This window comes from Spodoptera frugiperda, chromosome 7 (genome assembly GCF_023101765.2).
Source record: "Spodoptera frugiperda isolate SF20-4 chromosome 7, AGI-APGP_CSIRO_Sfru_2.0, whole genome shotgun sequence".
NCBI lineage: Eukaryota > Metazoa > Arthropoda > Insecta > Lepidoptera > Noctuidae > Spodoptera > Spodoptera frugiperda.
This window is the reverse complement of record NC_064218.1, coordinates 1,436,879-1,453,742: the sequence shown is the minus strand read 5'-3', so window position 1 is coordinate 1,453,742 and position 16,864 is coordinate 1,436,879. Positions and strand designations below refer to the sequence as shown.

Here is a 16,864-nt window from a genome sequence, read left to right as displayed (position 1 = left end):
ATTAAGGATATACAGTTGGTGATTAACCCTTCGTGTCGCGGAACGCGGATCCAGGTGAGTCGCAAAGTGTTTTCTATTGTTGTTTTATATACGAGTAATATAGTATACGAGAGGTTAAACTTGCTAAAGTAACAATAATTGCTCTGTAAGGATCTTAAACGCCAGTGGCGACATCTACTAAGAGCAAAAATGAGAATGGAACGTCTAACTTGCCGATTTGTCTTAACATAGCTTTCAACATACAATAAATAATGAAATGCTTACAAGCACTTAGTTTAAGATTACAATTTTGCAGAGAATTTAATTATAACATTCAAATTTATAACAATTTGTTATCAAAAGCTACAGATATTGTTGGATGAGCAATAGTTACAATTGAGCTCATTGCGCGTACAATATATTTCAATACAACATACGTACTACATTCATGATAATAATATATAGATACCTATTAGCAGGGTAATATTACACGACTCTTTCTTCAATGTGATCTCACAAATCCTTAAAGCGAAAATGAGACGTAAAATCATTTAACAACGTTTATTTTTGGACAACTTTACGTCACTTAACCGCCCTCTATAGTTAGGCTATTACAATCGTGCGAACTGTCACGTCAAAAGAATATAACTATCCCGCACAACTTGCATAAGTGTGAGCGAGAGATCTGATAAAAAATACTTATGACAGTTTGCACGTTTGTAATGGCCCAACTATAGCCAATATGAAAACTGTCTTGGAAACCAAAACGAATATATTAACTATACTACTTCGCAACTCACAAATTTCTATACCAGGCCTTTTAAGCCGAAATTGGTCTGCCAACATTTCAAATTCTAGAACACTCAAAAACTGACCAATGGCAGTCGCGCTACTTAAATACTGACATTCAGCTTACTCTAGTTAGAGCTTAAAGGTAGAAAATAGTATTTATTAACTACTTTTGGTCTAGTTTTGTGTTATATAAAAATTGCATAATATTATAAATCATAAAGTAAACTTAAAATATAAGTGTTTAGTTAGTAGCGTAATTATGTTAAAGTTAAAATATAAAAAATAAATGAATGATTCGTTGTTCATTTAATGAAATTGGCAATATTTTATAACCTAAATTAAAAAACTAAATCACAATACTAATTAATTTTCAAAGATATTACAAATAAAAAGTGTGTTTTGCTAAAAAAAATATAAACGGTTAAAATAGTTTTTATGCCTTAACAATTGATACTTAACAATAAAAATAATTCATTGAAATTGTTCTATAAAAATAAAAAGGCACAGGAAAAGTAGTTGTTATTGTTAATTTCTTCCCTTTGGTATAAAATAAGGAAAAATAATACTACACTCTCATAAATTGTAGGTTATATCTAAACAAGCCGTTATTTTTGGCGGGAGTTGACAAAAGTGACATTTATTTGACAGTAGAGTTAAAATGTTGCCATCAATTAATAAAAGATAGCATTAGCATTATTTTATTGGCAAATATATTAATAATTTATTTATTTTTTATTTAATATCTAAATATATTATGCGATTTCATCTGTACTTGTTATACTGAGATCATATTTAGCACAACTATTTTGTTACAAATTATAATTCCTATCAGGAAAGGTTACTATAATCACTTTATGATTATTTGGTGTTAAAATTAAGCAAGGAGGCTATCGTATCTGATTTACCACCAGGAGCGCCGGCGAGGAATAAGGTAGCTACGTATGCAATGTAGCATTTCATAAATGATAATGTCAACTTGTCTGTAGTCTGTATAACAATATGATATTGTTTCAGACCTGAGTGTGAGTGTTTTAGACCAGCTTTAGTGGTGACATCTACTAGGAACCAAAATATCATATGTCAAAGTATTGTTTGCATTGCATTACCTAATGGGCTATGGAAATAACAAATATTGAATGAAATTTCTAATACTCAGTAGTCTACTCCTACTCAGTAGGCTGCGCGTCGTCGCCGCGTCTACGCACAAAATGACACAAAGATTGAATATAATTAATACTAAATAAGTGTTTCTTATGCCAATGCTACAAATAAAAACGTTTTAAAGATTTACATACTTTTTTAAAATCAAAAGTGTAGAACGAAGTAACACGGAAATGAAAATTATTTATATCAATACAGAAAGATATAATCAATACACAATTGATAAATTAGCGCGATATTGTCAGTGTTTTGATTGGCTATACGCATAACTTACGATTTTTTTTATCAATTTAGAATGACGTGAAAGAAAAGCTAGAACAAGATTTGTTTTTAAAACCAAGAGTTTGGAGTAAATCCGTGACCACCGTGTTAGCACTCACATTAAGTCTTTGACTGCCAATAGAAAACTGTTGAAGGCAAATCCTCTGCTAACGTCGGTCACCGGTGACCACCACGTTCAATGTGTTAAGCGCCATGGGGGCAAAAGTGACCGGCGCTAGCGGAGTAATTGCCTTCAACAGATTTTTGTTGGCAGTCAAAGTCTTAATAAATGTAATAAGAAAGGTTAAGTGCAATATTTATATCGTTTTGTTTCTGATATAATAATTAATGCTTTTGGAGTTTTTTGCTCGTTCTTCTCCATTCAAAGCTACACTTTGGAACGAGCACCTAGCTTCACAGACAACTATTATTTATTTCTTTATTTTATTGACATTTTAGAAGTACCTATTTATGTTTTAATTGGAATAAATGATTTGACTTTGACTTTAAATGAAACATTACTTTAAAATGATGTATGATATTGATCAAATTGTAAGAACATGAAAGGTGTATTATTATATACATTGACGCAATAGTACTTGATTATTTTGATACCCGATAGCTTTCCTAGTAGTAAATCACTCAAAAAGTGTAAAGTCCCGTAATACAGCATAAGAATGATACTTATGTTATACAAATATAGACCTTATCCTTATTGCCGATAAATGATTTTCCCTTGACATAGAACTTTGATAAAACTTAAAGACATTACAAGTATATGATTGAGCTATTTAGTGGGATGTGTGGTATATCTCTTTTTAGAGACAAAATAAAGTAAGATATTTACATTCAATGTTAGAAAGATTAAATGAAATTCTGTAATACAGGCTTTAGTATTACTTTTAAATGTCAAATATGCGTATGCACACTTCGACATAATGAAGGCTATTGCATCAAAACGCTAGGGGGCGCTGGAAAATAAAACATACTAGACCAATAATCTATTCTTCAATCTCATTTAGTTAATATGTAACATAATTTAACTATTACTTTACTGACATACTCTAACTCGATACCAGCGCCACCTACTGATCGCAAAAACGATAGCCGGTACTAAAAATCTGAGCATTTTAACCTCTAAGATCTAACCAGAGGTACAAAGCAACGATGAAACATCATCGGAGTAAGTTAACAATTTTTCTACTTAAATAGAAAATCTTACATTGTTTAAGGAAGTTCATGGAATTCAAAGTCCGTGTACAGTTGTTCCACACGTCTGTAGACTTCGTCGCAAGAATTCAGGGTTTGGGGTAACACGGCTAACGCTGCTGTTAAACTTTCATCCGTACCGAAGATCTGGAATAAAAAAAAACTTATAAATAAATCAGAAGTGCAGATATTATATGTCTGGGAGAGCCATGTTTTGGCACGCTGGGCTGCCTCTACCGGAGTGATACCACGACCTCACAGAAAACCGAAGTGAAACAACACTTGCATTGTGTTTCGTTGTGTGAGTGAGGTTACTGGAGGCCCAATTACCTTCCTTCCCAATCTTCCCAATCCCAGATTCCCCAAAAACCCTTAAATTCCTAACCCCCAAAAGGTTGGCAACGCCCTTGTTACGCTTCTGGTGTTTCGAGTGTTCACGGGCTTAATATTTTGGTGGCTATGACTTACTATCAGGTGATCCGTATGGTCGTTTACCGGCTTATACCATAAAAAATATATATAAACACAAATGTACATAACATCGATTCTCTTATTATTTTGGGAACCAACAATCGTGGCTACATTTGTTCTTATAACGCCACATTAACTGCTCAAGCAATTTCAGTCTTTACTTCGCAAGTCATAAGTATTATTATCGCAAATAAGATATACCATGCTACGTTAGTTTTGACGTAGGTAAGAACAATATAAGGCGGTCTTATTGTTACAAATCAAAGGAAATGAATACAAAAGATTCAATGGAGGATAGTACGGATGTCGCCTCACAATACTGCAAACACGATAAAATCGAATTCGTACGAGAATGTTTTTGTGGACGGAGTTTTTGGCAGAATAAGTGTATTAGCTTTGTCACACAAATTGGCGCTAGTGACGCAAATAGTCACCAAAGCACTAATTTCAGAGAGAGCTACATGTTCTTAGATGTCCTAATTATTTCTATAACTGACGATAAGGAACCGAAGATCTCTCGTCAAGTCAGAATTTAAAGTTATTTTGTATTTATTTATTTACTTTTACTTATTTAATTACTTTATTGCACACACACATTATATTTATTTATATTTTTTATTTAAAACGAACACTGCCACTGGCTCAAATTAAATACACACAAGGCAAAAATACTAAAATAAAATTTTAAATCACTTCAAACGTATAATAAATCTATGCATACAAAGAAACCACGTTAAAGTGATGACGTCATACAAGAAGTAGCAGTTATTATTGATTGACGGATCACGCGACGGATTCCCACAATGAACTTATATTTAGTTGTATTGATTCGCCTCCCTAATTGGCCCAATTGTGATCGGTGACACGAGTATGAACGCGTATTATATTATCATTCATGTTGGCGGCACGCGATTGACGAATGAATGCGTGATAAATGTTATTAAGAACTAGCAAACCAGGCGAACTCCGTTTCGCCATCAATGATTTTCTCTATTTTTCTGGTTTCCTCTTACATTTTTCCTGAATTTTCTTTGCTATAAACCTTACGGCGGCGTCCAGGACCTTTCCAACAAATACAAAACCATGGAAACCGGTCGGTCGAATCGGTTTGTGCATTCTGAAGTTATAACGTCAGGAATGAAAACCCGACTTAGTTTTATATTATAGATGAGATACTAAAGGAGAGTATAGACCACATCATTTACTTATAACAACGAGCCGCTCCATGCTATGTTCTAGTGTATCATCCTTTTACGAACTAAAATGCTTTGGAAACTGAGCTCTTGCCTGTATTGTACCATTCGTAAGAACGTTAATTTACACAGAAATGCCCCAGAAAATGTTGTAGTCTATTATATACCCACCTTATTATTACGAATACATTTGAATTTAGAATTATTTTAAGTTGAAAACGGATGGATGTAGTTTAACATAGAAACAGCTTAAACATGTAATTATTGCAAATGTGACTGCTGTTTCTTTTCTAAATGTTAGTCCATTTTCTATTGCAACGAATCTGTGGTGCGATTACGAGGATACTGATAACCCAGAGTTCAACAGCCGCGTTTGTGATAGAGTTCGTGAACAACACAACATAGGTACCCCAAAAGTGCAATTTTTCCTCAATAGATTTTGGACTTTACAACAATATAATAAATACCATTTTAGGGAACAGAGAGTAAAGTTCCCTAAGAAAAGAGGATCCTTCGACCAGCAGAGGTGATCATGCCTGGCGCGCTGTCTGTGGTTCGTTGGCTGGTTAATTTTCTATCCATATTTATTCGCATGTAAACTTCATATGTGTGATGTAGGATTTATGACGTCATCCATTAATTTGTTCGTCGATCGTGCGACTTCTATTATTTATTTATTTATTTAGAAAAACATGCATAATTTTACAGCTTAAGCCAATACATTATACAGTTAAAATGTTGAAAATTTACAACAAATTATATTATATTTACAATTATCTGTCACTTGTCAATTTTAACCTTACCTTTTTCAACAGATCCGGTCTCGAAGGCAACGCATGCATAGCTAGAGTGGCTGCCTTCCTGATGTACCACGGATGGAAGTTGGCCAAGGTCTCGTTGTAGGAGCCCTGACACGTGGTACAAGTGTTCATGTTCTCGTCCGCCTCACTCAGACGCTTCAGGAACAAACGTATGAAGTCTGTAAACAATGCGTTCGTTTATTAATGCGTTGTTGGACCTGCTACGATGGTGTGAACGTTGAAGTTGATGTCATCGGTGTTGTTAAAGTTAAAGCGATTGATGTTTTTTAAGTGAAGAACCATGTTTTTGTTTTAAGGTCATTAAACTTTTCGTAGCTATTCGGTTACTAACACATTAATCACCTACTATTACTAAGTACTTTTTTTGAGGGAGGAAAATCATCCAATGACTTCCTCTGCCTTGGGCGAGGCGAGAGGGACATCAGACTCTTAGTGACTAAAAACCACCTAGTTCCTTCGCCTTCTTTTCGAGCCGGAACTCCCGGGTAACCCGCTAGGCAGTCCGCAGCTCCGGATCGGCATTAGCCCAACTAGGCCCCCTTCGTGGTGGTTTGATGGCTATTTGAGGCGCGCAGACTCGTAACTACTAAGTACTACTACTTATATTTAAAAGTAATGGTGTGTCATTTACGAGAAGAAAAAAATTCATTGCAAAATACATTGTCCTTCAATATTTTTTGTCACTTATAATAATCTACAATTCAAAACTGCTGACGTCAAGCACATAAAACTCACGGCAACAGTTTTTCTATTATCTAGTTGTTCTGTTATCTATCGAAACGCCTATTTCTATTATCAGAACACTATGGGAAATATCCACACTACAAACATCACGGCAATTTAGTTCGTTGAATATGTCTTTATTGAATCGAATTAAACATCATTGACTCGGAATGGTAATAAATATGGCCGACAAACATTGTGTTACAGTTGGTTTCATTTGGAACAACCGTGATGACACTGGAGAAAAGAAGGATAAACTGTGTGAAGTATGGTAAGAAAGAAAAGGGTGTTAGTGATGTGTGATGTGATGTAGTCTGATAGAGAGTAGAAGACCTATACCTTCGGCCGCGAATTGTTCAGAATAAAGGCAGGAAGAAGTAGAATGACATGAGGCATTCCAGGCACAGAAATCACAGTCTAAATCCAAAGATCCGGCCTATCTGGAAGTCATTGGGAGAGGCCTATATTCAGCAGTGGACGTCTTATGGCTGATATGATGATGACGATGAAAAGAGTGAGAGAAGAAGATTTTTTCACATTTTTGTGCTAAAACATCTTGGATTTACGACCAAGTAGGTATTTTTGCTTTTTTGTTTTAAGGGGGCCCAATCAGAAAATCTTCCAATGACATCTCTCGCCTTGGGCGAGTCGATAGGGAATCTCAGACTGTTAGTGACTAAAACCCACCCCGTTCCTACTTCTGCTTTTCGAGCAGGAGTCCCAGTAAACCCGCTAGGTAGTCCGCAGCTCCGGACCAAATAGGTCTAAGAAATTAATTCTAATGTAGCATAAATATTGTTTTTCATGTGAAGCAATAATTTAGAGACTTGTTACAGATATTATGGTACATTTCTTACAACAATAAGTACTTATACACGGTCATCTGTGCGAAAGTAGTGTATTATCGTTGCTCTCAATATTACGACCTATTTCGATGGCATGGCTATCGGTGCAGAGTAAATAAACAGAGCAGTGTGATGTATGGGCGGTGCGTAAACACAGGTGTACTGCGTATGACGTTACACTCACCGAGAAATGGGTGTGAACCGCCGTCTGATATTTATGGAAAATTCCTTTTTATACTACTAGTAATAGGTTATTGTTTTTCTTTTTCTGGTTTATTATGGAGTAGAATATATCCTAAAACTGCAACCAGCAGTAACGTAGTGTGTCTTCTAAAACTTTAAGCTAAAACCATTTGCTAAGCTTGAGGTTTGTGGACTTGTGATCTTTTATTTAGGCAGTCGATAATAATATCATCCCGTTGCGTTGAAGAAAACGATTTTTAAAAAGTGCTAACTTTTAGGTATTCTTATAAACAGTAACAGGATTTGCATCACTCAACACAGTCCTTTACAAAAAAAAGATAGCATTGTTTTAAATGACTTGCCAATTAGAACGATTAAAGAATACCTAGCCACATGAGAACCTGCGGACTACCTAGCGGGTTACCGTGGCTCCGGCTCGAAAAGCAGGAATAGGAACGGGATGGTTTTTAGTATGTAAAAGTCTGACACTCGCCCTTGCCTCGCCCAAGACAAGGAGAAGTCATTGGATATTTTTCCCCCTCAAAATTAAAGCCACATGATAACAACCGACTACTTATTATAATCTGGCATACTTTATTACTAGAGTTATACTATAGTACCAAACGTATCACCCATTCAGTTCTATTTGCGAATCGAAGCAACAGATAGATAAAGTAGATAAACTAATCAGTTGACATACACTCTAGTATCATGACTATCATCAGGTAATCTCCGCAAGACTATTGTACTAGTAGTTCCACGTATATTGATTCTATAGTTCTGTTATCCACAACTATTGTATAATAGACCAAGTAAATACGAACTGATTAGACTATCGTTTTGTGCTGGTTAGAAACCGCAGTCTAAAAGGGTTTAGCTGATAAATCTGTAACCCAATTTTTGTCATTTCCCAATTCCCAATTTCTGTAAAATGTATAGTCTCTTACGATCGATATTATTTTGGATACTTGATCTCCTCAATCAAAAAACGACTTAGAGACATTTAATGATTATTTAAACTATTCCTTAGTAGTGATTTTGTATAAAAAACAATTGTTAAAGGACTAGGTTAAGAAACCATTGAATAACTCTGAGTAAGGCGGTTAAGATTCATTTCATTTCATTTCGTTTTTTTAAATAACGTTGCCCCACACTAGGATTTTCTCCTGTGTCGTGGGTGCGTTTACAAACATACAAGTTCACATACACATATAGATATAGATTGATTTTACCTTAGTAGTAAGGAGTTCTGTTAAAACAGACAAACAGACATTGATCCAGATATTCGGGGTTGTTACTAATTTCGGCCGTTACTCGTACTACAATTGCAGGAAAAATGGGGATGGTGCTTAATATTGTATTCTATCTAGTCTGCCGTCTTTCACACGGCTTCCGAGTGAGCACAGGGTCATCAAGTTTATGAATATTACTTGTCCTATCACAGTTCTAGAACTAAACACATACAAGGGATATCAAAGCTTTATAAACCAAGATTGTTGATTGATTCAATTCAAGTGCCCGCGATAAATAGTGTCGGTTAGAGTTACACTTTATTACCTTCATTCAATGTCAATTTAAATGTCCTACATAAGAAATGCATTTATTGCCGATACCTTTATCAAATTACTTAATACTATAATAAAATTCGCGATAATTTTTGTTTATCGTCGATAAAAATGTTTTGCGTGAGCAATGACAATATGAATTAATTTATTACGTCAGTCTCGACTAAGCTCCGACCAACATTTTATCTAATTAAATGAAATCAGGAACATGGAGACCACTTTACTTAATTAATAAAATTGTGTTTTGCCGCCATATTGCTTTGAGTATTATTTGTGGTTATTCGTTTGTGGCAAAACAAAACATTATTTTTGTTTATTTAGTAAACGTAATTGTGGTTGAATGACGCTGACCTAAGACTGTTTCTTCGAATAAAAGCAGATGATTGAGTTGAATCTAATTGTCTCAAAGTGTTTTATAATAATAATATACCCAATGGTCTTATCGCCAAAAGCCAACACCTGAGTGGGTTAACGTTAGACTGTTGGGTAACCTGAGTGGGACACGGCGCGTATTGTCCGGAAATTCCAGATTCCTCTTTCTTGAGCCCTGACCGCCGGTAACTTGGATTTCTCCCGTCACCTGTGGGCTGTTCTTTTTATATTTTTAAATGTTGATTTATTTAAATTAAATCTTTAATAATATACAAACCAAGTATCGTAAATAAATAAAGATAATTACGAGATAGCTACTGTGTTTCTTTTTGATAAGGGCATTTTATTTTAGTACGCTTGTTTTTTATAGAACACTCTGGAACAACTGGATTTGGCTCATTTATCTTCGAAAATGTTTGATTGAGAATGGTGTAAACCATTGTACGTACTACGTACGTTTACATTTACATGTGATAATGGAAATATCATGTATGGGTGTTACTTTTGTGATAATTAAAGGCAAATTATTGTTAAAACGAATGTCTAGAACTGGTGAAAAACGAAGTATTAAACAGTACCTAATTAATTATCATCGGTTTCCGGACTAATTAATAACGTCATGTACCACAATGGCTCACACACCAAGTCCAATCTACAGATTAGATTAATATGAATGATACCTAAGTATTAAGTAGATTGATAAAACATCCGCACTAAATGTAAGGGGGAAATCCATTCATAATTATTACTTTAGCGTCTAGGTACGGACAACGTAACGTTACCGGGGCTTCGTATTGAAGTAGGAGTAGGAACGGGATGGTCAGTAAGAGTCTGACACTCACTCTGAGGCGGGGGAAGAATTGAATGATATGCCTCCCTCAAAAAAATTGTGTATTAAAATCTAGTTCCTTTTTTGTGTGTTTTAAAATTTATTTAAAATTTATCAGTACAATCGGTTTGTTCAGTAATGTAATTAAATAATTATTATTTACGCTGATGAGGGCAACCACAAATAATAAATTAATTATCACGTAATTTTTCCGCTCTTGATTAAATATTACTAATTGTGGTTTTCACTGCAACATCTTAATAAATCAAATGTTTGGCTATAAAAGTAAATTATGTCAGAATTAGGTCATCGTTAATTATAGCTATATAAAAACAAGCATTCCAGCTGGCTTTGTGTTTTAAATTTTGCAGTTAGGTAGCGCTAGTAAGAACCATAACCATAACCATTAGATAAGTAAGGACCAATGAGAATTGGGTCTCTCACGATGTGTTTCACACAATACAAGCGTTATTTCACGCCCATTTTATGTAAAGCCGGCGTTTGGAAGTTAGGAACTGTACGGTTGGCGCGGTGACTTGGCAACCGTCTGCCGCGCTACATGTAGGGAGTTCGATTCCCGCACAGAGCAACTCTTCGTATGATCCACAAATTGTTGTTTCTAGTCTGGGTGTCATGTGAATGTGAACTTGTATGTTTGTAAACGCACCCACGACATAGGAGAAAATCTTAGTGTATACATTTACTCAAAAAAAAGAAAGAAAGGGAGCCATGAAATCACTCTGGTTGAGTCGGCTCAGTCATATAAGCATATTAACGTAAAAACATTTAAAATATACATACCTAAACCTCGATGCAATCGCAGCATAGTCCTTGAGCCAGAGACGAATCCGTTCTTGTCATACAAGTTAGTGTCCTTCTCATACTTCATCATCTTCTTGAATGAGTCATAGTGCACCGCATCCTCTCCCTCTCTATGTTTCTCCATTACTTTAATTTTACTCTTCACATCGCTACTCACAAATGAGAATACTGATCCTATTAAGTTGAGAAACCTGAAAAGGATGGTTGTATTAATTTTGTGAATTAACTATAAGTTTTGAATGTTTTGAGTATTAAATACTTTCTTATGATTAATTAATTGGTTTGTTGGTATTTCATTACATAGTTACCTAAATTATTAAAAGGTTTGAAATAACTACATCCTATGAGGACATACTTATTTCTTCAAATTTTTAGGCAGCATATTTTTTGGTGACTGGAGTAGTTACCCATGGGCTATAACTAGGTACTTACTTATTTAATAATGTTAGTGTTAGTTATACTTATAAGTATCATAATTAAAATTTAATAAGTAATGACACCCTTGCTTGACAAATAATTTCACCTACATGGGAGTTTGTTTGTTTGGATGTTTGTCTGTCGATCACGCTGAATGATGAAATTTGGTATACATACATTTTATTACACGAAAACGCGGGCGAAGCCGCTGGCAGAAACTAGTAATTATTATTATATAATAATCACAATGATTTCTTTGTTAATTAACATTTTGATAATGCATAGTTACACTTGAAACTTAAGTAAACAAATGTAAATTAAACTTAGAACACCTAGTTGTTGTTTATCAATTATTTTGAGTTAGTTGCATTCGGTTCCTTCCTTGTTTTAGTGTTAACACTGATATGAAAATTACAATTCAAGGTTTTGCTCAGGTAATAATAACTAGTTAGTTAACGATTATGCTGTTTAATTTCTACATTGGGTAGTCAGTAGTCATGAGTGTTGGTAGTTATGTCAATAATTAAGATTTTTGTAAAACTTCATACCCCACTAATTATTATGTTATCGGCTTACTCACATAACTGTTTGATGACAAACTATAATAATATTTATTTTTTATGGAATAGGGGGCAAATGAGCAGACATGCCACCTGATGGTATGTGCCGCCCATGGACACAGACAGATACACACAGACAGATACATTTTTTTTTTAATATTCTAATATTTGCTTAGACATTCAAAAATGCCTTCCCAGTCTACTTGAAATAAAGTATTTTTACTTTGACTTTGACTTAATAAAGTGATTAAGAATAGACGCAAATAATTACTGAGAGTGATACATGCAACAAATACAAAGAGAATTGCTAGATATCTTAAGTTAACTAGCACTACTTTCAGATGCTTATGTCATGACTTTCACATTTTAATTAATAAGCTCATAAAATAACTCCTCTAATAAATTAAGTAAAATAATGGTTTACACATGTAAATATACTGAGAATAGCTCTACTAGTTTCAAGTCACAAGACTATTCATGAACTTTTCTCAGTCTATTTACCAATGTGAGTATTCCATTGTTTTTCGTTAATTAACCTAATATGTCTCACAATAGTCATAAAATAAACTCCTCTATTAATTAAAAATTAAAAAATAAATAATACAATGAGTCGTAACACAAAAATAAATATAAACTCGTCGGTCGGTTGGCATGTAAAATGGCTAATTCTAATAGAAATAATTCCTGAACACCACAATCAAATATAAAATTAAGAATCCGCGCGAAAGGACATAATTAGAAAGTACATTTATTTTCCTGCTGCCAAAATATATGACTTTGTGTCAAAGACGAGCTGTGGAACTTGCATTCATAACGCTGCACACAAAATGCACTTCGTAATCCATTGTTAGCGCATTCATTGATACAAGTTAACAGCATAACTACAAATAGGGAAACACTAATCGTTTCTCGCCAATTTAAAGCGCGCGACCTCGCAAATTTGCTCCACAATCTTATCTACAATATTATAAACACTTCGCATTTTTTTTTAATCCATATGGAAACAATTATAATGCTTACTTTACTAATTCATTGTATCCTTCTATGTACGCCTCAATGACAACGTCATCCTCCTCTTTCAGGCTTCTTTGGAAGCACTGGTGGACGTGGTGCAAGTCCAAAGCGTTTTCGTTCGACATTTCTTTCAAAATAATGTAAAATAGTTTTGAATCACTACAGCACAAACGACATCACTTTCCAGCAACTGATTGAGACTGACGTTGACGTTGACTAAACAAAATGTCATTTTTTTATTATCAGCTGCCAGTGCCAGCTGTCGCGCTTGTCGCCGTCATGACACAAGTGCGTAAATTGGAATGTTGAATGAAAATATTTTGGTCGTCGTCGTAATCAATAGGTAGTAGGTTAGATTTAAAAATATATGATTTACCTGTTATTAACATAACATAGTTACATGTATATTACAGTAAATAATATATTTTAATTTGCTTATAATGAAATGTGTGAAATCTTATCTATTAATTATTTTTTGCTGGTAAGTTCTATATAAAAACATATTTCTTTGTTTATTACCTTATTTTATTGTTATTACGTAGTAAATCCATTTCATACATTGTAATAAAATAAAAATATGAAACGTTTCAATCTTTTGGCTATTTTTCGTTTTGTTACTGCCTGTGCAAATCATGTGATTCACTTTCGTCACTACATTTCATTCATACAATTTTGAACTGTCAGATGTCAGATGATTGTCAATTTGTCAGTGTCAGAAATATCCCAAGGTCTTGGAATGAATTTCGTCCTCTGCTACTAGTTATCTAAAAAAATATTTACTTTCCGTTTCATATAGATAATAAAGTGCTAACGATAACAAATAAACGGTGGGTCAATTTGCATATTATGTAAAATACAGTGTATATGAACGCAATAACAATTATATTCCGACATCCGTCGCATTGAATTATCCGGTAAGTGTTATTTTTCTACCAACATGCAAAAATATGACAAGTTTCACAATTTATTTTTAGTTACGGCGTCGAGTGGCTCTAGCACACAAGTATTCAGGTTAATCAGTGATACACGGTTCCTTTAATAAGTGGTATTTAGTGTACAATTTTGCATTTAATGAATATTTTATCTTTATTTCGTGGAAGTGCGTCACAACTCTCATTGTTTACAAAGGGACTTCCCGTGCGAATTCATCTAAGCAACTTGTTACGAAGGTTAGTTTTATGTTGCTATTTATCTCTCACTGACTTGCTTATTTGTTAAGTAGGTAAGAAGTGAGTAATTTTGATTATTTATTGGGTAATTATTTCTGATATCAATAAAGGTTTTAGTTATCTGTATCAATTTAATTGTTTACAACTGCTATTGGTTTTGGCTGGTCTAGTATATTGGTGAGTGTATCATAATTAAAATATATATAGCTGGTATAGTACAACAGTGGCATAATATCATAGTAATAGTGTACAATCTACTAAGATTTTTTTCTTTTGATATTGAAAACATGCCTCTTTAATAAACATAGTCACAGATAACATATTTAAAGCCTTTTAAGATTATATTATTGATAACTAAGTTTATAAATCACAGTTATGTAAGTTGAAGTTGATAACAGGTCATGGTGATTTTCATTGTTCATTATCAATTATTGTACAAAACAACTTTTTTATAATAATTAATAGTCTATGTTCAACTCTAGCCATATTGCATATTTTTATTCTATGACAATAACTACTTACTGCATGCAACAAGTATAGAAATATGCATGCATGTGTGTTTGCATATGCATGCATGTGATTGAGAAGAGATTGGTGTATCAATATGTTATCATAGAAAAATACAGAACAGTGGTTGTTATCAAAGACTTGCATATTATTATCAAAGTTGACACAGTAATTAAGTGTTATAATATTATATTAAAATCAAATAAATATTATAACAATGTTGAATACCTAATATAAATAATAGTTCCTTTCCATACAAGGTATTTATTTTATATTGCGTTGTCTTGTTAAATACTGATTTATTGCACTGCTTATAAAGTATTATCTTGAATGCACTTAAATGATTCTATATTTAAAATTCAGTGCATAACTGGTTTATTTAAGTAATAAAAAAGAGTAGTTATTTCATTTATTTTAAAAGTTTTTTATTGTTCTTTAAGTAGAAGAGTGTGTCTGTTATAATATTATTTTAATATGTAATACATAATTAACATTACTAGAATTTTAAAGTATATAGTTAAGTAGATATTTTTGTTTCCATTTTTAAATCTTCAATGTTAACTACTGCATTCCTTTTGTTAACAAAGGACCATATGGTGTGGCCCATGTTGCCCCTTGCACCCTATGCCTTGCCTTTGTGTTGTACCTCTCTTTGTTAAATAACTTTTCCATTGCTTATTAATAGGTAAATCTCTATTCACCTCTTGGTGTAAAAGTTTACAATATTTGTCTTACAAAAAACATTAAGGTAAGAGTGTAATGTGTCTGAAATACTCGTATTTTTTTTATTAAATATGTAATAATGTATGTATGTGAGTTGGAATATAATAAGATAAACATACAAGACACACAGTAACAGTTAACAATTAAAATTCATAAATTAATGAAAAGAAATAGCAACATCATTTCAGTTTGAACAATTGTTTCAGTCTCTCTTTATTCATAAATTATAGATACCTTTTTTCTTAATTTACACAGCGGCTTTGGTATTTTATAAGTCATAAATTTATAAAAAACATTACATAAGTAGTATATCTTAAATAAAGGAAAAGAATACACAATATTTTCTTTAAAATAATCCTAATTTACTTAATTTGATAAGCCAATAATAATTTCTAAAAAGATTTAACTATTCACATAATTCGTTTAAGAAGAAATTAGCTGATATAATTTGTATCTAAATCCCAAAATCTCAAAAGCAATTTGATTACCCTCTATTGGCCAGAAAGAATCAATATGAGCAATTTATTTATTTAGGAGGAACAAGCCTTATGACTAGTAATAGGTAGTACTTAATTAGCCTAAACTTTGAAGAACAGAGAAAAGAATATAGTAGTTACTAAGGAACTCTCAGTTTCTTTTCTGTTCTCTTTTCAAAGTTTAAGCTAATATCCACTACCACTGCTTTCCTATCACTGCTTATGACGCGATTCTTATCAATGGACATAGAAAGGAAATACAATATCAATCAAAATTGAACCCTCCTCCTACCACACAAGGCCACAAGTACACTTGTTGTGTCTTTAAAGTTGTGTAAAGACAACTTTCTCTCATCGTAATTCAGTGCAGTAATGGGGGCCCTACTTGTTTGTTTTGCCTTAAGTAACTAAGTGGTGTTAGTATGCTACCAACACACATCTGGCCTTGATACATGAATACAACAGATATTATTAACTAGTTATACACAAGTTTGATAAAACATGGATGATGTGGACTATGTACATACATACACATCGTCACGCCTTTAATCCCCGAAGGGGTAGGCAGAGGTGCACAATGCCACTCTGTAACAATGTACACCCACTTTTCACAATTTATGTTGTAAGTCCTATGTATTTTTTTTTAAAGAAACATTGCCCCACTCTTGTTCTCCTGTGTCGTAGGTGCGTCTACAAAAATACACATCACACTCAGACCAGAAACAACAATATGTGGATCACACAAAGAGTAACTCCGTGCGGAAAACGAAAC

At 33.5% G+C, this 16,864-nt stretch overlaps 2 protein-coding genes across 6 annotated transcripts in view; one reads left to right on the top strand and one right to left on the bottom strand.

Moving 5' to 3' along the window:
* Positions 1 to 423: 423 nt before the first annotated feature.
* LOC118266391 (ceramide-1-phosphate transfer protein) lies at positions 424 to 13,431 on the bottom strand. Its single transcript, XM_035579830.2, has 4 exons — positions 13,224 to 13,431; positions 11,206 to 11,417; positions 5,870 to 6,045; positions 424 to 3,549 (listed from the first exon to the last, which is right to left on the bottom strand). The coding sequence occupies exons 1-4, from the start codon at positions 13,340 to 13,342 to the stop codon at positions 3,421 to 3,423; spliced, it is 636 nt and encodes a 211-aa protein (XP_035435723.2). The 5' UTR covers positions 13,343 to 13,431; the 3' UTR covers positions 424 to 3,420.
* Positions 13,432 to 13,916: 485 nt separating this feature from the next.
* LOC118266174 (optineurin) overlaps positions 13,917 to 16,864 on the top strand; it is a 29,214-nt gene continuing 26,266 nt past the window's right edge. The window contains exon 1 of one of the 5 annotated variants that reach the window (XM_050694694.1): positions 13,917 to 14,044. The gene's annotated coding sequence lies outside the window, so the exon portion shown is untranslated. The other 4 variants (XM_050694691.1, XM_050694695.1, XM_050694692.1 and 1 more) reach the window with 4 other exon arrangements.

Bases quoted from the DNA above. Each gene is read 5' to 3' on its own strand.
- LOC118266391 (XM_035579830.2), bottom strand. From the start codon at position 13,342: ATGTCGAACGAAAACGCTTTGGACTTGCACCACGTCCACCAGTGCTTC. The intron at 6,046-11,205 runs GTATGTATATTT...CATTGTTTACAG, and splicing joins GCGATTGCATCGAGGTTTAG to ACTTCATACGTTTGTTCCTG. The intron at 3,550-5,869 runs GTAAGGTTAAAA...TTTTTATTCCAG, and splicing joins GACCGGATCTGTTGAAAAAG to ATCTTCGGTACGGATGAAAG.